Raw genomic sequence first — 21,782 nt, 5'->3', positions numbered from 1 at the left:
TAGAAGCAGTGTTGTCCAAAAGAATAGGAATCTAACGGTGTTTGAATGGTTTTTCTAAGTTGAACGGTTTTGAAGGAGTAGGATTACAAAAAACGTACGGAATACAGAATAAAATATAATAATAATAATAAAGATTAGAAGAACAATACTGTGAATGCTTTTCAAGCATTCACACTAATAACTAGAAAGTGCATTTTCTGAAGAAACTGCAGTGTGAATGCTTGAATCTGAATGTATGCACTGAAATGAATTAATTACTGAATTTAAGTTAAAAATCTTGAATGAGATAAAAAAAAAAAAACCCGAATTTAACCTGAAAACAAAAGTGCTGAACTGCTAAAAGCTGAAGGTTACACAGAAGAAGAAGTTGGAAAAAAGCTGAAAATGTTTTAATTGTAAATTAGAAAAACCTAAGAAATGAGAAAAGAACATTTAGAGTCAGAAAACATCTGAAAAAATATTAAAAGGTCATATTCTTTGAATCACTGAATGACTAAAATGTGATCCCTCCACTTGGACCCACACAGTTTAAAAAGTTTACATCTCTGAGCTTTGAAAGACAAGATGTTGGAAAAAGAACAACGATGGCGACGTTTTGAGGGTAAAATGATGGCTTTAACACTGTGGACACAGCAGCAGTTGAAAGAGAAGTGTTTAAGATGAATCTTGGCAGAGTGAGAGAGAGAGCTCGTTAAGCAGGCAGGTGTGAGCCTGGTTGCTATAGTGACCGCACCCAATGGCTCCATACACACGTACACAGACATGCGCCTCACTTTTGCTGCTTAAAATGAACAGAAAAGTCAGGCCGAAACAAATCGCTCCCAAATGAAAAGTAAAAGTCGTATTGACAAAATTCTTTCACCGTGAGCGACAGCAATGTCTAGTCTACCTAATTCTCAGTTTTCATGCCTGTGGAGCTTATTATATGGACGTGGTGACAGTGGAAAGACACCATGCTCTTCTGATTTTCAAACGAACCTTCTGAGCCATTTTAACATTAGAGTCTATGGAAGAGTTGGAGGGAGGAGGCTGTGCATTGGTGACATTTATGAAAGAACCATAACACCTAATACAATAGTAAACACATTGGATGAAAGAGGACAGCCATGGCTACGTTTTGAGGGTAAAATCATACCTGTAGAGCAAACGCTGCGGACACAGCAGCAGTTTTAAAAAAGATTTTAAGATTAATTTTTTTGCTCCTCTCACTCTAGCAGTTGAGCTGCCTCACTCTAGCCCCAACATTCCGTCCCATACACACCCATTATAAACTCTGAAACGGGTGAAAAAACATCATGAAACTTAAACTGGAACTGAAGAAAAAGTATAATAGATATTGAAAAGATAAATACAAGTTGAATAGTTGAATGTCTTGTCTTCGTTTTAAGGTTTGAATGGTGGCTCTATGTCAATGTATGTGGAAGTAGTAAGAGTTTAAAAATGAGTAAGTTGAATGAGGATTTGAAGGGTCTCCCCATTGAAATACATTATAAATTTTTGTTGAATAAAGTTGAATAAAATTAAAAATATAAATGTTAAAAATATGAAAAATAGAAGCAGTGTTGTCCAAAAGAATAGGAATCTAACGGTGTTTGAATGGTTTTTCTAAGTTGAACGGTTTTGAAGTTATAGGATTACAAAAAACGTACGGAATAGATAAAATATAATAATAATAATAATAATAATAATAAAGATTAGAATAACAATACTGTGAATGCTTTTCAAGCATTCACACTAACTAGAAAGTGCATTTTCTGAAGAAACTGCAGTGTGAATGCTTGAATCTGAATGTATGCACTGAAATGAATTAATTACTGAATTTAAGTTAAAAATCTTGAATGAGATAAAAAAAAATCCGAATTTAACCTGAAAACAAAAGTGCTGAACTGCTAAAAGCTGAAGGTTACACAGAAGAAGAAGTTGGAAAAAAAAGCTGAAAATGTTTTAATTGTAAATTAGAAAAACCTAAGAAATGAGAAAAGAACATTTAGAGTCAGAAAACATCTGAATGAATATTAAAAGGTCATATTCTTTGAATCACTGAATGACTAAAATGTGATCCCTCCACTTGGACCCACACAGTTTAAAAAGTTTACATCTCTGAGCTTTGAAAGACAAGATGTTGGAAAAAGAACAACGATGGCGACGTTTTGAGGGTAAAATGATGGCTTTAACACTGTGGACACAGCAGCAGTTGAAAGAGAAGTGTTTAAGATGAATCTTGGCAGAGTGAGAGAGAGCTCGTTAAGCAGGCAGGTGTGAGCCTGGTTGCTATAGTGACTGCACCCAATGGCTCCATACACACGGACACAGACATGCACCTCACTTTTGCTGCTTAAAATGAACAGAAAAGTCAGGCCGAAACAAATCGCTCCCAAATGAAAAGTAAAAGTCGTATTGACAAAATTCTTTCACCGTGAGCGACAGCAATGTCTAGTCTACCTAATTCTCAGTTTTCATGCTTGTGGAGCTTATTATATGGACGTGGTGACAGTGGAAAGACACCATGCTCTTCTGATTTTCAAACCAACCTTCTGAGCCATTTTAACATTAGAGTCTATGGAAGAGTTGGAGGGAGGAGGCTGTGCATTGGTGACATTTATGAAAGAACCACAACACCTAGTACAATAGTAAACACATTGGATGAAAGAGGACAGCCATGGCTACGTTTTGAGGGTAAAATCATACCTGTAGAGCAAACGCTGCGGACACAGCAGCAGTTTTAAAAAAGATTTTAAGATTAATTTTTTTGCTCCTCTCACTCTAGCAGTTGAGCTGCCTCACTCTAGCCCCAACATTCCGTCCCATACACACCCATTATAAACTCTGAAACGGGTGAAAAAACATCATGAAACTTAAACTGGAACTGAAGAAAAAGTATAATAGATATTGAAAAGATAAATACAAGTTGAATAGTTGAATGTCTTGTCTTCGTTTTAAAGTTTGAATGGTGGCTCTATGTCAATGTATGTGGAAGTAGTAAGAGTTTAAAAATGAGTAAGTTGAATGAGGATTTGAAGGGTCTCCCCATTGAAATACATTATAAATTTTTGTTGAATAAAGTTGAATAAAATTAAAAATATAAATGTTAAAAATATGAAAAATAGAAGCAGTGTTGTCCAAAAGAATAGGAATCTAACGGTGTTTGAATGGTTTTTCTAAGTTGAACGGTTTTGAAGTTATAGGATTACAAAAAACGTACGGAATAGATAAAATATAATAATAATAATAATAATAAAGATTCGAATAACAATACTGTGAATGCTTTTCAAGCATTCACACTAATAATAAAGATTAGAAGAACAATACTGTGAATGCTTTTCAAGCATTCACACTAATAAAGATTCGAATAACAATACTGTGAATGCTTTTCAAGCATTCACACTAATAATAAAGATTCGAATAACAATACTGTGAATGCTTTTCAAGCATTCACACTAACTAGAAAGTGCATTTTCTGAAGAAACTGCAGTGTGAATGCTTGAATCTGAATGTATGCACTGAAATGAATTAATTGCTGAATTTTGAGTTAAAAATATTGAATGAGATAAAAAAAAAACAAAAAAAAAAAACGAATTTAACCTGAAAACAAAGGTGCTGAACTGCTAAAAGCTGAAGGTTACACAGAAGAAGGAGTTGGAAAAAAACTGAAAATGTTTTAAATGTAAATTAGAAAACCCTAAGAAATGAGAAAAGAACATTTAGAGTCAGAAAACATCTGAATGAATATTAAAAGGTCATATTCTTTGAATCACTGAATGACTCAAATGTGATCCCTCCACTTTGATCCACACAGTTTAAAAAGTTTAAATGCCTGAGCTTTGAAAGATACGGTGTTGGAAAGAGAACAATAATGGCGACAATTTGAGGGTAAAATGATGGCTGTAACACTGTGGACACAGCAGCAGTTGAAAGAGAAGTGCTTAAGATGAATCTTGGTACAGTGGCAGGCAGAGCTCGTTAAGCAGGCAGGTGTGAGCCTGGTTGCTATAGTGACCGCACCCAATGGCTCCATACACACGCACACAGACATGCGCCTCACTTTTGCTGCTTAAAATGAACAGAAAAGTCAGGCCGAAACAAATCGCTCCCAAATGAAAAGTAAAAGTCGTATTGACAAAATTCTTTCACCGTGAGCGACAGCAATGTCTAGTCTACCTAATTCTCAGTTTTCATGCCTGTGGAGCTTATTATATGGACGTGGTGACAGTGGAAAGACACCATGCTCTTCTGATTTTCAAACGAACCTTCTGAGCCATTTTAACATTAGAGTCTATGGAAGAGTTGGAGGGAGGAGGCTGTGCATTGGTGACATTTATGAAAGAACCATAACACCTAGTACAATAGTAAACACATTGGATGAAAGAGGACAGCCATGGCTACGTTTTGAGGGTAAAATCATACCTGTAGAGCAAACGCTGCGGACACAGCAGCAGTTTTAAAAAAGATTTTAAGATTAATTTTTTTGCTCCTCTCACTCTAGCAGTTGAGCTGCCTCACTCTAGCCCCAACATTCCGTCCCATACACACCCATTATAAACTCTGAAACGGGTGAAAAAACATCATGAAACTTAAACTGGAACTGAAGAAAAAGTATAATAGATATTGAAAAGATAAATACAAGTTGAATAGTTGAATGTCTTGTCTTCGTTTTAAAGTTTGAATGGTGGCTCTATGTCAATGTATGTGGAAGTAGTAAGAGTTTAAAAATGAGTAAGTTGAATGAGGATTTGAAGGGTCTCCCCATTGAAATACATTATAAATTTTTGTTGAATAAAGTTGAATAAAATTAAAAATATAAATGTTAAAAATATGAAATTTAGAAGCAGTGTTGTCCAAAAGAATAGGAATCTAACGGTGTTTGAATGGTTTTTCTAAGTTGAACGGTTTTGAAGGAGTAGGCTTACAAAAAACGTACGGAAAAATAAAATATAATAATAATAATAACTAGAAAGTGCATTTTCTGAAGAAACTGCAGTGTGAATGCTTGAATCTGAATGTATGCATTGAAATGAAATAATTACTGAATTTAAGTTAAAAATTTTGAATGAGATAAAAAAAAAACCTCGAATTTAACCTGAAAACAAAAGTGCTGAACTGCTAAAAGCTGAAGGTTACACAGAAGAAGAAGTTGGAAAAAAGCTGAAAATGTTTTAATTGTAAATTAGAAAAACCTAAGAAATGAGAAAAGAACATTTAGAGTCAGAAAACATCTGAAAGAATATTAAAAGGTCATATTCTTTGAATCACTGAATGACTAAAATGTGATCCCTCCACTTGGACCCACACAGTTTAAAAAGTTTACATCTCTGAGCTTTGAAAGACAAGATGTTGGAAAAAGAACAACGATGGCGACGTTTTGAGGGTAAAATGATGGCTTTAACACTGTGGACACAGCAGCAGTTGAAAGAGAAGTGTTTAAGATGAATTTTGGCAGAGTGGCAGAGAGAGCTCGTTAAGCAGGCAGGTGTGAGCCTGGTTGCTATAGTGACCGCACCCAATGGCTCCATACACACGGACACAGACATGCACCTCACTTTTGCTGCTTAAAATGAACAGAAAAGTCAGGCCGAAACAAATCGTTCCCAAATGAAAAGTAAAAGTCGTATTGACAAAATTCTTTCACTGTGAGCGACAGCAATGTCTAGTCTACCAAATTCTCAGTTTTCATGTCTGTGGAGTTTATTATATGGACGTGGTGACAGTGGAAAGACACCATGCTCTTCTGATTTTCAAACGAACCTTCTGAGCCATTTTAACATTAGAGTCTATGGAAGAGTTGGAGGGAGGAGGCTGTGCATTGGTGACATTTATGAAAGAACCATAACACCTAGTACAATAGTAAACACATTGGATGAAAGAGGACAGCCATGGCTACGTTTTGAGGGTAAAATCATACCTGTAGAGCAAACGCTGCGGACACAGCAGCAGTTTTAAAAAAGATTTTAAGATTATTTTTTTTGCTCCTCTCACTCTAGCAGTTGAGCTGCCTCACTCTAGCCCCAACATTCCGTCCCATACACACCCATTATAAACTCTGAAACGGGTGAAAAAACATCATGAAACTTAAACTGGAACTGAAGAAAAAGTATAATAGATATTGAAAAGATAAATGCAAGTTGAATAGTTGAATGTCTTGTCTTCGTTTTAAAGTTTGAATGGTGGCTCTATGTCAATGTATGTGGAAGTAGTAAGAGTTTAAAAATGAGTAAGTTGAATGAGGATTTGAAGGGTCTCCCCATTGAAATACATTATAAATTTTTGTTGAATAAAGTTGAATAAAATTAAAAATATAAATGTTAAAAATATGAAAAATGGAAGCAGTGTTGTCCAAAAGAATAGGAATCTAACGGTGTTGGAATGGTTTTTCTAAGTTGAACGGTTTTGAAGGAGTAGGATTACAAAAAACGTACGGAATACAGAATAAAATATAATAACTAGAAAGTGCATTTTCTGAAGAAACTGCAGTGTGAATGCTTGAATCTGAATGTATGCACTGAAATGAATTAATTGCTGAATTTTGAGTTAAAAATATTGAATGAGATTAAAAAAAAACAAAAAAAACCCCGAATTTAACCTGAAAACAAAGGTGCTGAACTGCTAAAAGCTGAAGGTTACACAGAAGAAGGAGTTGGAAAAAAACTGAAAATGTTTTAATTGTAAATTAGAAAAACCTAAGAAATGAGAAAAGAACATTTAGAGTCAGAAAACATCTGAAAGAATATTAAAAGGTCATATTCTTTGAATCACTGAATGACTCAAATGTGATCCCTCCACTTTGATCCACACAGTTTAAAAAGTTTACATCTCTGAGCTTTGAAAGACAAGATGTTGGAAAAAGAACAACGATGGCGACGTTTTGAGGGTAAAATGATGGCTGTAACACTGTGGACACAGCAGCAGTTGAAAGAGAAGTGTTTAAGATGAATCTTGGTACAGTGGCAGGCAGAGCTCGTTAAGCAGGCAGGTGTGAGCCTGGTTGCTATAGTGACTGCACCCAATGGCTCCATACACACGACACAGACATGCGCCTCACTTTTGCTGCTTAAAATGAACAGAAAAGTCAGGCCGAAACAAATCGTTCCCAAATTAAAAGTACAAGTCGTATTGACAAAATTCTTTCACCGTGAGCGACAGCAGCTTCTAGTCTACCGAATTCTCAGTTTTCATGCCTGTGGAGTTTATTATATGGACGTGGTGACAGTGGAAAGACACCATGCTCTTCTGATTTTCAAACGAACCTTCTGAGCCATTTTAACATTAGAGTCTATGGAAGAGTTGGAGGGAGGAGGCTGTGCATTGGTGACATTTATGAAAGAACCATAACACCTAGTACAATAGTAAACACATTGGATGAAAGAGGACAGCCATGGCTACGTTTTGAGGGTAAAATCATACCTGTAGAGCAAACGCTGTGGACACAGCAGCAGTTTTAAAAAAGATTTTAAGATTAATTTTTTTGCTCCTCTCACTCTAGCAGTTGAGCTGTCTCACTCTAGCCCCAACATTCCGTCCCATACACACCCATTATAAACTCTGAAACAGGTGAAAAAACATCATGAAACTTAAACTGGAACTGAAGAAAAAGTATAATAGATATTGAAAAGATAAATGCAAGTTGAATAGTTGAATGTCTTGTCTTTGTTTTAAAGTTTGAATGGTGGCTCTATGTCAATGTATGTGGAAGTAGTAAGAGTTTAAAAATGAGTAAGTTGAATGAGGATTTGAAGGGTCTCCCCATTGAAATACATTATAAATTTTTGTTGAATAAAGTTGAATAAAATTAAAAATATAAATGTTAAAAATATGAAAAATGGAAGCAGTGTTGTCCAAAAGAATAGGAATCTAACGGTGTTGGAATGGTTTTTCTAAGTTGAACGGTTTTGAAGGAGTAGGATTACAAAAAACGTACGGAATACAGAATAAAATATAATAATAATAATAATAATAATAATAATAAAGATTAGAAGAACAATACTGTGAATGCTTTTCAAGCATTCACACTAATAATAATAAAGATTACAACAACAATACTGTGAATGCTTTTCAAGCATTCACACTAATAATAATAAAGATTAGAATAACAATACTGTGAATGCTTTTCAAGCATTCACACTAAATAGAATAATAATAAAGATTCGAATAACAATACTGTGAATGCTTTTCAAGCATTCACACTAATTAAACCTCCAGAGCAGGTTTGTTGTTTGTGGAAGCCGCCATGTTCCCCGCCATATTTGAATGCAGTGACTGGACTCCGCCTTCTGACTGATTGTGTGGCTGGAGACACACATGTGGAAGGAGAAGCTGGAGGCGTATCTAAACTCTGGTATTAAAGATATGAAGGAGACGCCACCGAGCATCCTCTTCCTCCTCATTTACTCCCGATATTGTCACATGTGACGCTCACATGTCACATGTCCGGACAGCTGGCAACAACAACAGCTGGTTATAGGCTAACATCAATCCAGCTGACGTTAGGCTCACGTTATCACAATGTCAGCAGACCCATCAGATCATTCGCTCCCACCTGAACACGGGGAACACATTACTGCAGGAATTAGACCGCTCCACATCACAATGAAACACGTTTCAGTCGCTGTACAGCTGGACTGCACTCTGCACCTCCGACAGTCATTCACTGCGGCTCGGCCTGCTCGGGCAGATATTAGCCTGAACATCTTCTGTGAGCTGTTTTAACCCTTTAAAGCCCACCACAGAACCAAGTCTGCAGAGCTGATCTCTTTTACTTTTACCTGCTGTAGTGCCATCTTTGGGAGCATGTCAAGTTGTTATACGTCAATACAACAGCTATATCCCAAATTTTAATAACATGCATGCATTAAGTCCATAGTAATTACATAAATTGCACAAAAGTGCAATAAACTACAAAATACTTTTAGTTTTTTTACTTGTGAAGTTTCAGATGTTGTCCCTCAAAACTGTAAAGGCAAAAAAGTTGCACAAAATAGTTTGCAAGCACAGGAAATTTACAGGAAAAACAAAATAAATATTATTGTGCACGATTTGCACAAAAAACAGCATCAAAATAAACGATTTCCAGCAGTGCAGTTTGAGTTCTGAGTCTCCCAGAAACTACACAGAAAGGCACCAAGTCAGACACGACTCCAGTAAACAGCAGGAGACCTTTGAAAGGCCCTGTAGGGGAAAAACTACATGGAAAATGACATCACTTCCTGTCTTGGCAGGTAATAGCAGACATGTGATAGCTATGAACAGCTGATCGGATCTGCAACGCGTGTTTCTGGATTTAAATGTTTTTACACCATTAAAGGAACAAGCTGAGTGCACGTTCTGTAAGTCCAACTCCTCTGGTACGCACCTCCACCCGGACTCCTGCCACCTCCACCCTGACTCCTGCCACCTCCACTCTGACTCCACGTGACTCCTACTACCTCCACCCTGACTCCTGCCACCTCCACTCTGACTCCACGTGACTCCTACTACCTCCACCCTGACTCCTACCACCTCCACCCTGACTTCTGCCACCTCCACCCTGACTCCACCCTGACTCCTGCCACCCTGACTCCTGCCACCTCCACCCTGACTCCTGCCACCTCCACTCTGACTCCACGTGACTCCTACTACCTCCACCCTGACTCCTACCACCTCCACCCTGACTCCTGCCACCTCCACCCGGACTCCACCCTGACTGCTGCCACCTCCACCCGGACTCCTGCCACCTCCACCCTGACTCCACCCTGACTCCTGCCACCTCCACCCTGACTCCACCCTGACTCCTACCACCTCCACCCTGACTCCACCCTGACTCCACCCTGACTCCTGCCACCTCCACTCTGACTCCACGTGACTCCTACCACCTCCACCCTGACTCCTACCACCTCCACCCTGACTCCTGCCACCTCCACCCTGACTCCACCCTGACTCCTACCACCTCCACCCTGACTCCTGCCACCTCCACCCTGACTCCACCCTGACTCCTACCACCTCCACCCTGACTCCTGCCACCTCCACCCTGACTCCTGCCACCTCCACTCTGACTCCACGTGACTCCTACTACCTCCACCCTGACTCCTACCACCTCCACCCTGACTCCTGCCACCTCCACCCTGACTCCACTCTGACTCCTACCACCTCCATCCTGACTCCTGCCACCTCCACCCTGACTCCACCCTGACTCCACCCTGACTCCTGCCACCTCCACCCTGACTCCTGCCACCTCCACCCTGACTCCACCCTGACTCCTACCACCTCCACCCTGACTCCTGCCACCTCCACCCTGACTCCACCCTGACCCCACCCTGACTCCTGCCACCTCCAACCTGACTCCACCCTGACTCTTGCCACCTCCACCCTGACTCCACCCTGACCCCACCCTGACTCCTGCCACCTCCACCCTGACTCCACCCTGCCTCCTGCCACCTCCACCCTGACTCCTACCACCTCCACCCTGACTCCTGCCACCTCCACCCTGATTCCTGCCACCTCCACCCTGACTCCACCCTGACTCCTACCACCTCCACCCTGACTCCTGCCACCTCCACCCGGACTCCACCCTGACTCCACCCTGACTCCTGCCACCTCCACCCTGACTCCACCCTGACTCCTGCCACCTCCACCCTGACTCCACCCTGACTCCTGCCACCTCCACCCTGACTCCATCCTGACCCCACCCTGATTCCTGCCACCTCCACCCTGACTCCTGCCACCTCCATCCTGACTCCTACCACCTCCACCCTGACTCCTGCCACCTCCACCCTGACTCCACCCTGACTCCTGCCACCTCCACCCTGACTCCAACCTGACTCCTGCCACCTCCCCCCTGACTCCACCCTGACTCCTACCACCTCCACCCTGACTCCTGCCACCTCCACCCTGACTCCACCCTGACTCCTGCCACCTCCACCCTGACTCCAACCTGACTCCTGCCACCTCCCCCCTGACTCCACCCTGACTCCTACCACCTCCACCCTGACTCCTGCCACCTCCACCCTGACTCCTGCCACCTCCACCCTGACTCCACCCTGACTCCTACCACCTCCACCCTGACTCCTGCCACCTCCACCCTGACTCCACCCTGACTCCTGCCACCTCCACCCTGACTCCACCCTGACTCCAGCCGACTCCACCCTGACTCCTGCCGACTCCACCCTGACTCCTGCCAGGTAAAGTTCAGCTTTACAGGTGCAGTTTGGGAATAAGGAGGTTTCCCTCCTCCGCAACACGAGCTCACTTACTTCTGTGAGAAGAGGTCTCTGTAGGGGCTGCCGTGCTGCATGGCGATGCCGTAGCCTTTACTGCTCATGCTGCTTCCCGACACGGTGACGGTGCAGTCGTCATCCGTCAGGGCCACGTACTCCAGCACCGCCATGTCCCAGAGGAAGGCGTAGGGACCCTTCTTTGCCTGCAGACACAGATGGGGGGGGGGGGGGGGACATGGTTATTTGATGGTTTCTTATTCGTCATCATCAGCGACTCTCAAATGCCTCCGCTGTTACTGGATTCAGACTTTTCTCCGGCGGCTTCATCCAGAGCAGAGCTAAACCTGAAGTCTGCAGCTGACCCGACACTGTGCACAAGAACACCGACCGTATTTACCCTCAGATCCTGATTCAGTTCCACAGTGACCGTGTCACGTGTGGAAATGCACGCGGCGCCATGGGTATTTATTAACGTCGCTGTCGGCTGGTGTCACGACTGCACAGTCATAAATATTTGATAGTGCCTCAGATATCCACGCTTACAGACTTTTTCTTGGATATATTCTGTCTTGAATACATTTTTTATGTTTGCATTTGTTTTCTTCACTTTGAAATGTTGACACCGAAACAAATTAGCTTATAAATCCTGCAGTGTGATTTCCTCCCCTGCATGCATACATCTCTATAAATAACCTCGTGCAGCTGCAGCTGCGCTCTGTAAATGTGTCTAAGTCTCTTTGTGATGCTAAATACCTGCAGGAGTGTTAGTCAGGCTGGTGTGCTCCTCCCGGCCGGGTGAGGAGATGACAGTAACACAGATACGGGAGCAGCAGCAGGTGGGGTGAAGTGGATGAGGTTGTCGGTGTTTTTTTCACTGTGTCAGCAGATCTGCTGCATCTGCCTCCTTCAACCTGTTCACTATAACTGAAAACTGTGCGCGCTCCTCTTTCTCAGATCCTCCCCGCTGTTACAAACTAATGACGACGTCACGTCTGTCTGATGATCTGCTGCGCGCAGGTGCTGCTGTTAGCTCCGTCCTCTTATTTAAAGAGAGCGGGGAGGGAGGGAGGGAGGGGCTTCTCTCTCTCTGAGGAGATGAGGATGTGCACCGTGCTACGCTAGGAGAGGACACAGGGACAGCAGAGGAGACATTCCTCTGAATCAAAGGAGGACGAATCAGGGCACCAAGCACAGACAGACCCCCGACCTGCTCTCACAACCCCGAGAAGAGCTCACAGCTCGTCTGCATTCAGCCAGCGGGACAGCGAATGCTGGGAAGTGACGTCAGGATTTATCTGAAGACTCTCATCCATCCATCAGTAACTTTTACAGGAAGGTTCAGTCTCCAGGCTGACTTACAGGAATCACGCTGCACAATGCATACAAAATATTCCAGGGTTTATTTTTCCAGCCTGATAATCCTGCAGAGGCCAGAAACTTACAAAGCTTACTGCTTCGTCTTAGCCAATCCCCGCCCTCTCACCGAGCTGTGGCGAAAGCAGGGCTGAGATTGGCCAGAAATAACACGATGTCACTGAGATCTGATGCATTTAAATGCAAATGAGAATTTCAAACTTGTGCCAAAAAGTCGACTTCCTCCTCGATCGCTCTCGTAGTTTAAACATCAGAGCCTAGAGCTGTTTCTTCAGTTAGGCTGAGGCGCTCATGACATGTTCGTCCCCAACGTCCCAAAATATACACGAGTTACTGAAAACATGTATTTAAACATAATATTTCAGATTAATCAGTCTTTTACTATTCTCGGTTTTAGTCAGAGTTCGTCCCGTCGACACTCCAGGTGTTTCTAGTTGTTATTCGGAGCCCGACTCATCGAACGATTCTTCCTCGTCAGACACGGTTTTCTGATTTGTACAAAGATACCTGCAGTACAAAGCTTTCGCTCTACGGTGTGAACAACATGAAGAATTTGAACGTGGAAATTCATTCACGTCACAGTTACTGTAGTTTTATATCTGTCATCAGTTTTTATTCATGAGAAATGTTTGAGTTTCATTCAATCTAAGATTTAAGATGATTAGAGTTCATATTGCAGCACAAACACTCGGCTCACGCTGGTGCAGACATCCCAGCAAAGCGAGCGCTGTGTCTGCACATAACAGTTTGGCAAAGAACCAGCTTTATATGTCTTTAGGCTCTTAGCTGCTTATTTACAAACCACATCATTTGTTCCCATTTCTGTAGTTTATCTATGAGAAATGTCAAAGACAACTCAGTTTGACAGGAAAAACGTTCGTTTGTTTTTCCAGCTCAGATCCAGGATTTGACAAACGGGGACTGGATGGGAGCCAAAAGCGCTCCAGATCATTCAGTCCCTGCGGTCACCTCAGTTCATGGAAAGCTTCGGAGTCGACACTGATCAAAGCTGAGGACGTCCTGGTTATGAAGAGTCATGTATGAGGTCGTCTTACAGTTTGCACTGGTGCCTAAAAGTCCTGTGACTGCAGCTTCTGGATGTGAGTCTCAAGCAGCGTGTGGGAGGAAGCAGTCGACAATAGCAATAAAACTGGTTAGAGAGTGTGTGTGTGTGTGTGTGTGTGTGTGTGTGTGTGTGTGTGTGTGTGTGTGTGTGTGTGACTGTGGGGAGAAACCGTCAAAGAATCTGTGGGGATGTTTATCATGCAAATGGCTGAATAATGGATGCGCTCGGAGACGATTTGTCTTTGACGCTAATTTGTCATCGGCTTTTTGGGAGATCTATGAGCACAACAGTGTAGAGCAGAGAAACACACACACACACACACACACACACACACACACACACACACACTAATTGGGATATTGTGAAACTGCTGTTGAAATTAAGTAATGGGTAAACAGAGGAGTGTCTTTGCATGCGGCCTGCTGGGAATAACGCAGGAGGAGCGTGTGCTTCTGTTTTCACCATTATTGATATGCGTGCATCAATATAACACACAAATGGTGTTCTTGGAGGAACGAGTGCTGCAGGGTTTACTGCAAAAAAGGGGAAATAGCATGAAAGAGTTCAGCTGCTCAGCCCTTCATTAGAAAGGGGGAAACTTTGAGCACGACTTCCTGTTACTTTTACCTGGAGGTTGGGACTGCGCTCTGGAGAGGACGCGGACCCCTCCAATCTGAAGTTGCCCCTGATGAGAAGTGCAGATGTGAGTATACGTGTATCACCTCTGCTCGAGGGACGGACCCCGACTGCCATTTGTGCTTCTACCAAACAACAGGTCGGAGCACTCGGCCTTCCTCGGGCCCCTGAGGGGAGAGTGTCCTATTAAGAGACTCCACTGTCCTGCAGTGAGACCTGCAGGGCTGTGACTGGGAGGAACAGCCTGTCAGATCTGAAGCTGAGTGTTGGTCTGTTATTTGTCCATAACAAGCATCACACCAAGCACATGTGACACGAGCACAGCCCACTTTGTAATCCCTTCATCCGATCTGTGGCCTCTTTGGACACTCAGCAAAGAGAGGCGCTTTCAGCTTGAGTTAAAACAGGTGGGGTAGGATGCTGGGACCATCTGGATCTGGTCTCCCAGAGAAACCGGGGACATTTGGTCCAGTTAGCAGCTACAGCTGCCCGTGGCACTATGGACCTGTCCATCAAAGAGGCAAACGTAACAGGAACGCCCCCTTATTTCCCACAGACCCACCTGTCTGGCTGGATAAGGATTTTTACAGGATACACTTCAGGTTATCCAGGTTTGTGTTTCCTCCCAGGCTCAAGATTTCACATGTCAGGTGAATATTGTAACTACTACAGCAAGCCAGTGTTGAACACAGCTGTTCTCAGCTGACTCGGACATTTGATCTGGGTTTTCATTGGAGGCCGCTGGTGTTTGACCCCTGCTCTCCCACTAACTCTGCATGCTTCCACTGCACGTCAGTGATTTATGAGATATTTATTTTTGCTGCATCTGCAGGCCAAACCATGGATGTTAGAACCAAAGCTGATGATTTTACTCTATTACAATTAGAGATGGACCGATCCGATATTACGTATCGGTATCGGTCCGATACTGACCTAAATGACTGGATCGGATATCGGAGAAAAATAAAAAAATGTAATCCGATCCATTAAATATCACGAAAGCACCTCACAAAACTTGCAACACGCCGTAACTCACCTCAGAACGTTAGCATGTCAGAGCAGTATGCATCACGTGATAGAGCGGCTGTGGCATGCGGGACCTGTCGGTGGTCTGGATAGCATTTGGAGCTTCGCTAGCAACCCCGCATTTCATCTCCGACAAAGTTATCCCCGAGAGAAGTAAAGCAAGTGTGTAAGTCCATCTCTGAATGTTTGTAAAGCATTCCTGCGTTAAGCTTAACGAGCGACTGCCTCTCGCTCTCCGGCTGCTACTTCAATCGTGAAACTGCTTAAATGATCAGCTGATCGGCTTTTCTGTCGCGAGTCCGTGTCTCTTGTTTGCTTTTGGCCCACTTTGCACCAGAAAGAGGAAACCAGCGGCTGAACAACAGCAGCACGTTTAAGCTTGATCAGCTGTTGTTAGAATGTATTTAATATTACTTTCTACTCGAGGATCTTTTTCTAGGTAGCTGACGCTGGTAACTGTGCAGGGGCGGATCTAGCAAAGTTTAGCCAGGGGGACCGATAGGGCATTAACTGGGAAAAGGGGGCACAAAGACATACTTTTCTTTCTTATTCTCATTTAAAATGTCTAGCTTTTAATAAATAATTATCTGACACACAAAGTTTTAATTTGATGTAAAATGAATAGAAGTCAATTACTGTATATAGTGACTATTAAGTCTAATATATATACCCTAGTAAGCTATAGTACTTTTTCCTTTGGGAAGGTACCATCTGTGCAGTCTGCAATTTTGTTGAAGAAAGATGTTGAATCTATTTAATATTTCTTGAAAAATAATTGATTTCTGTGCATTTTTTTTCACACTGCATCAAATTAAGGTTGATTACGTCGATTAAGCATCATGAGGTGGCGCGTGAGGGGTGGTTCCCTATTTTTTATTTATTTATTTTTGTTGTTGCTGGGAGTTGGAACCCTATTAGTTAGGTTGCTTAATATTTACGCTAAGTACTCTTTAAAATACCAGAATAGGGAGGATGGTGTAGGTTTAAGTTTATTAGATTGATCAGTATTGCTGAACTATGAAATATTTTTTTTGTATACAGGTATAACAGAATAGCTTTAGTGTAGTTGTTGTTTTAAACTTGAGTATGAACTTGCAGACTTGCAAAATGCAGCAAGATATTTTAAAAAACAGTTTTGTTGATTAAAAAACACTATATCGGATTCATATCGGTATCGGCAGATATCCAAATTTATGATATCGGTATCGGTATCGGACATAAAAAAGTGGTATCGTGCCATCTCTAATTACAATCACACACCAGCACCTCTGCGGTACCTTGCGTATTCCCTCTGACGGGCTGGACACGGAGTAATCCATGCCGTTGTTCTTGCTGATGGTCCTCCACAGCTCTGAGTAGGTGCTGTCCTGCTCCAGAGGGTTGGTGCCTTTGTTCCTGAAGTAGTCGTAGACCGCCGAGTCCCTCACAGTGCCGTAGTCCACGTCGATCTGCCTCGCCAGGTCCTGGAAAGACCTGGAGGACAGAAATGGAAGGGTTGTTAAAAACAAACTAGGTGAAGGTAAGAGGTGAAGCACAGGTGAAGGACATTAGACTGGAGGAGGCTCGTGTAGGGCCATCTGAGGCTCAGTGCACACGTCCAGTTTGCAGCCGTGACCTCAGTCATACAGCAGTCGGAGAGTCCAAAGTAATTACCGATCATAATCATTCACATGTTGTCATGTCATTATATTGTTTGCTTATGCTCATCTCTTCATACCTTTCTAAAGTCTGTCTCTGTGTTTTCTTTCTACAGTGTGACAAATTAACTGGAAGTGTATGGATGTCTCCAGACGCCTGGTGTGACGGTGAACTGATTTCAGTGTTTTACAGGTTTGTGGAGACGTGGAGCCTGTGGACACTGAAGAGGTGGGAGACTGGTTGTAATCAAGGACACCGCGAGAAGAGCTGATTCGTTCTTCCATCGCCTTCAGGTGTTTGAGCGGCTCGCAGTTTCTGTCATTTTAATAAGAAAGTACAAACAGAGCTCCACATAGTTCAACGGGAACACAAAGACAATTTTAAATCTGCATCAGCAAACCTATGACAAAGAATTCAAATGGAACGCTAAACTTCAGGATGAGGTCCAAAGAGATGTTGTTGCAAGTGAAGGAGGCCTAAAGACCTAAAAGAAAGACCTAAAAGACCACAGGATCCTCTGAACTAAACCTTCACCAAGTCAAACACACTCTCAAAGAGTTCAGAGTCCTTACAAATGGAAATACAGAGTTTACAATGAGGAACACGAAGACATCTGAGAGAAGCAGCCCAGGTCCAGACAGGTGGAACCAAGATCACCAGAATGATGGGACGAGAAAGGCACAGAGAAAGACAGAAAATCTCAGGATCTGAAGTTTACCACATCATCTACCAAACATGGAGGAGGTAGTATGACAGTATGGAGCCCAAACATGTCCCTGATGTCATATCACTGGTTTGCATCAGGTTGGGACCTTTGTAGTTTCTGCTTCACTTGGTAATTACTTTATGTTTGTATTTATTTTTTCTGTCGAAATATTGTGAAACATGAAAACGTTTTCCAGAGCCACCCAGTGGGCCAAACTGGAGTCTTTGCACGGCTGATTCCAGCCCCTGGGCCTTATGTTTGACATACCTGCTGTAAGCCAGTCGGTTTACTAATGTTTCCATCATAAGACTTCAAAGGGAGGCTCGGTCTGAAGGTGCTGCAGCTAACCTAATGTGGTCCAAACTGAAACAGCTCGATGGCAGACGAGTGTTCGGAGGTTCCCCGCCAGGCTAAAAATACTTTAAACACACTTTCTGCTCAGATGCAGTCACACACTAATTTGTCTGTTTTTGCTTTGTTAAAGTCTGTGAATCGATGTGTTTTGTTCTCTGGAGGAGTCGTCTCGCGCCAACAAGGCCTCGCGCTTCTTTGTTCCTGCTGCGATTGATTCCATCGTGTTGGTTCTGTAATTATGTTTAAACAGTAATGTGTGGAATAAACAGAGGTCAGTGTGGGTCATTGCTGGGACCCCCGCTCCTCCCTGCAGGCTGGGATCTGAGACCACTTCAGACCAAAGAGCGTTGTTTTAAACGAACCGACAGGAAACCGCAGTCTGACGAGTGCGCTCGGTTAAAGTGCCGGCCTCTTCAGCGAGGGGTCAGTGTGTCACCCAGCCGGTGTAAAAGGTGAATTCTGACCTGTGGAGCTGAAGTTATGTCCTGTATTTACACCTTCTTATTTTATGTACAAGTGGGCGGGAGTTTCACTTCCACTTGAAATCTGAGAAACATCCTTCCCTCGTCTGCAGCTTTGGTCCGGACGCCCAAAATGTTACTGTAAATCTGACATTTGTCACTTTCTGCTTGAATGTGTCATGTTCGTTCATATTCTTTAAATGTAACCTCATGCTGGCTCCTCCGTGGCTGATTTAATACGTTTTTGTTTTTAACACACAATCTGACTTAAATGAAATGCTCTTATTGTGAGCAATTTAAAGTAGATTGTTGAGCTCAACACAAAAATTTGCTTCAATTTTATTTATGCAGCACCAAATCACAACAACAGCTCTCTAAACAATGATTTCAGGCAGGACTGGCTGTGAGTTAAACCTGAATTTTGGACTTTCAGGATTGATCTCCGGATGCAAAGTGAAGGTCGGCCACTGTGAACACCCCGCAGTCCTCCTGCAAAGCCTTCAGACATCCTGATTAGTGTTTCATCTTCAGTAGCCGTGGCAGCACGGACCCCCGTGTGATCGCCGCCTCGCTCCAGCAGCTAATCGCTGTTCTGATCTGATTGGCTCCGATCGAGCTCGTCCACCTCTGATTGTGTTGTTCGGCCGTGAATGCAGAGCAGCATTAATGGCCACTCCGGATGCCGAACGCTCTAAAGGGAAACGGAGCTGCTGAACAACAAGGGCTCGGAGCAGTTGGGTCTTTGAACCTGAAACCTGGGCAGAGCCGCACACAGAGGCGCGATGATGGCCGGTGACGATATAAAAAGAGGCTCCGGACTTTGATGTCGGACCACTCGGGTTTTATCGAGGTGAAGACGACAACAAAAAAAGAGAGAAAAATGAAATATTGCTTTTGATCTGATGCCTGCGGCGCTGGGTGGGAGGCAAACACTCGCCAACGCCGTTGACACCGCTCACGCTTCAGCACTCGAGTGTTTTTGGGTTTCAGTGAGAAAAAAACACATTATCACTGCGGTACAAAGAGCCCGAGTGGAGGCCTCATACCTGACTCCAGTCAGAGAAAAAGGTCGTGATTCTCAGCCTGAGCCCTCCGGGTCGGGGTGCTGATCCAGGGAGCTGAACGACCTGGGCGGTGAAGTCGTTGACTTAGCGGCCGGTCTGCGAGTTGGGGTTCATCACACTCTGACACACCCTGATACTAAAAAGTATTTACAACATGAGGAAAGTTGTACTTTTGAATATGAAGAGCTGCTCCAGGCTTCTCTTTATGAACTCCAATTTTATTTAAATTTAAATCTGAATTGTGAAGCGAACGAGGTGAAATATCCTGGAGGATCAAACTCAGGCGCAGACTGTTCAACACGCCGTGTCTGCTCAGGCGGGCGGATTTCTTCTGAGTGTGCGGCTCCTGTAAGCGGACACACTCCTGATCTATAAGCCGTCGCTGACCGATCCCATCTCTGCACATTTGCAGAAAAACGTCTGAATCAAAGTCAAATATTTCCCACTTTTGCGACTCTTCTTGTTTTTCCAGGTTGTTTCTGGAAACGAGAGTTTCTGACCCTGTGACGGGTTCGTGTTTGCCTGTTTGTTCAAACAACATGAGTCACGGTGAGCCCTGCTCGCCTGGAACATTAAATTACCGTCAGTCGGTTCGCTGCGATGAAGGGGGTCAGCTTTATCTGTCCAGCTTAAAAGCTGCTCATTAGATGTCTGCAGGAAATTTATTGAGCTGTGCAAAAGTTCTCAGAAAGGTTAAAGAGGCCGAGCAGAAGTTTGAGGAGGTGGAAATCGTTGTTATCACTCAGAGCAGCTTGGTTCCTTTTGGTCATGAAACAAAGACTTCAGTGAATTTTGGTGATGCTCTGTGAACTCAGGACAGTTTATTTCTGTATTTTTGATGTTTGTTTTCTTCACAGATCACAAGCAGTGTGTGCTGAACTCTGCAGCGGAGAAAGTGCCAGAGATGCCACAAACTGCAGTTCCTCGAATGTCCACTGGAGGCTCACTCCAGCCCTGAGTCTGTTTTGTTCTCTGTGGTTAATTTTTTCCATGACTCACCTGTTTAAACTGTATTAAAGCCTAAAGTTGGCATCATTAGGGGCGTGGCCTCAGAGCAGACTAAGGACACGCTGGAGGAGGCGGCTCAGGACCAAGACCTGGTCCCGGATGAGCTGAAGACAATGCTCAGACTCCAGTGGGTTTCCAAACTGACCCGTGAGAGTCAGTGGTCTCCTTCATGCTTTGAACCTTTTACTGCGGTTTCCTGTTGAGGTTTCTTCTAAACAGCCTTTTTTTAATTTCCTGCCTCATATTTGGTGAACGTGACGGACGAGTTACTGGATCAGCTCGAGCTCCCGTGTTCGCCCAGAGGAGTCCGCAGCTATCGTTGCATTTCTTGCGTAACACACTTCACAAACCAAACTGAGTATTTTTTTTAGTGCTGAGGATTTAAGTATTTATGCAAATCACACGTGAACTTTCAACATCTCCAAACTTTCCCTCTCCTCGGCTTTTGGACGAGTTGCAAGATCCGCCAGCGCTCCTCGCCACGAGGTCAGCGCGTTCTTCGTCAACAGCGAGAGTGTTAAATGTGAAAAAGACTGAAGCGGCGAGGCAGCCGGCGCTGGTTAGACGGGCTTTTTTTTGCAGTGCATTAAATACTTGAACTCAGCCGCTGCAGCGTGGCTCCTTCATGAAGAAATATTCAAGCCGAGAGCCGTTTCAGCAGCGCAGGCGAGCCTCTCGATCCATCTGCAGATCAGCTGCACCTTCACACCCTCCTCTCTCGGGGTTTGTTAAATCAGAGAGGATGAGCAGCCCGTCTCCAGCCTCCCACAGCACTGATGTAAATCAGTTTCTTTAGTTCCCTCCTTAAGGTTAAGAATCGGCGGGGGAAGCTCCCGAGGTCGGCCGAGCAATTAACACGGTGCTGCAGAGGAGCGGCGGCCACGTTCAGCCGAGTCAGGCGTCTCTTTAAGAGATGTTATTGGTGTGCCTTCTTCAACCAATCACGCACGAGCCCATAACGGCCTCGTCTAACATCGTGCATGCACTCACGCTCCGATGGACGCAGCATGCAGACTGCAGTAGATGGGCATTGAACCACCGACCTTCTGACTGCTGTAGCTCAAGAACCACAGTTGCTCACTAACTTTCAAAAGATTGCAGCAATTAGTTGTTCTGCAACGCACGAATCCCCGACCCAGCAATCAATCAATACGAGCAGATCCACAGCGCTACGATGTCCCTGCGTCGAGGCAGGATTCTGATTTAGAGGCGTTCAGTCATAATCCCGCAGATGTTAGCTTTGGATGGGAGGCTTCTGTCCTGTGC

General features: G+C 43.6%; 1 protein-coding gene across 2 annotated transcripts in view; it reads right to left on the bottom strand.

The window, feature by feature from the left end:
• grid1b (glutamate receptor, ionotropic, delta 1b) overlaps positions 1 to 21,782 on the bottom strand; it is a 627,414-nt gene that overhangs the window by 53,922 nt on the left and 551,710 nt on the right. For both annotated transcript variants that reach the window (XM_085467070.1, XM_085467071.1), the window contains exons 14-15: positions 16,563 to 16,758; positions 11,220 to 11,386 (exon numbers count right to left, since the gene is read on the bottom strand). In XM_085467070.1, coding sequence (XP_085323196.1) covers positions 11,220 to 11,386; positions 16,563 to 16,758 — 363 coding nt within the window. The remainder of the gene's footprint in view (positions 1 to 11,219; positions 11,387 to 16,562; positions 16,759 to 21,782) is intronic.

Source organism: Copadichromis virginalis, linkage group LG8 (assembly GCF_057382275.1).
Source record: "Copadichromis virginalis isolate Kocher_CV1m ecotype Utaka linkage group LG8, C_Virginalis_male_GT1.1, whole genome shotgun sequence".
NCBI classification, from domain to species: Eukaryota; Metazoa; Chordata; class Actinopteri; order Cichliformes; family Cichlidae; genus Copadichromis; species Copadichromis virginalis.
This window is presented reverse-complemented; position numbering and strand designations above follow the sequence as displayed.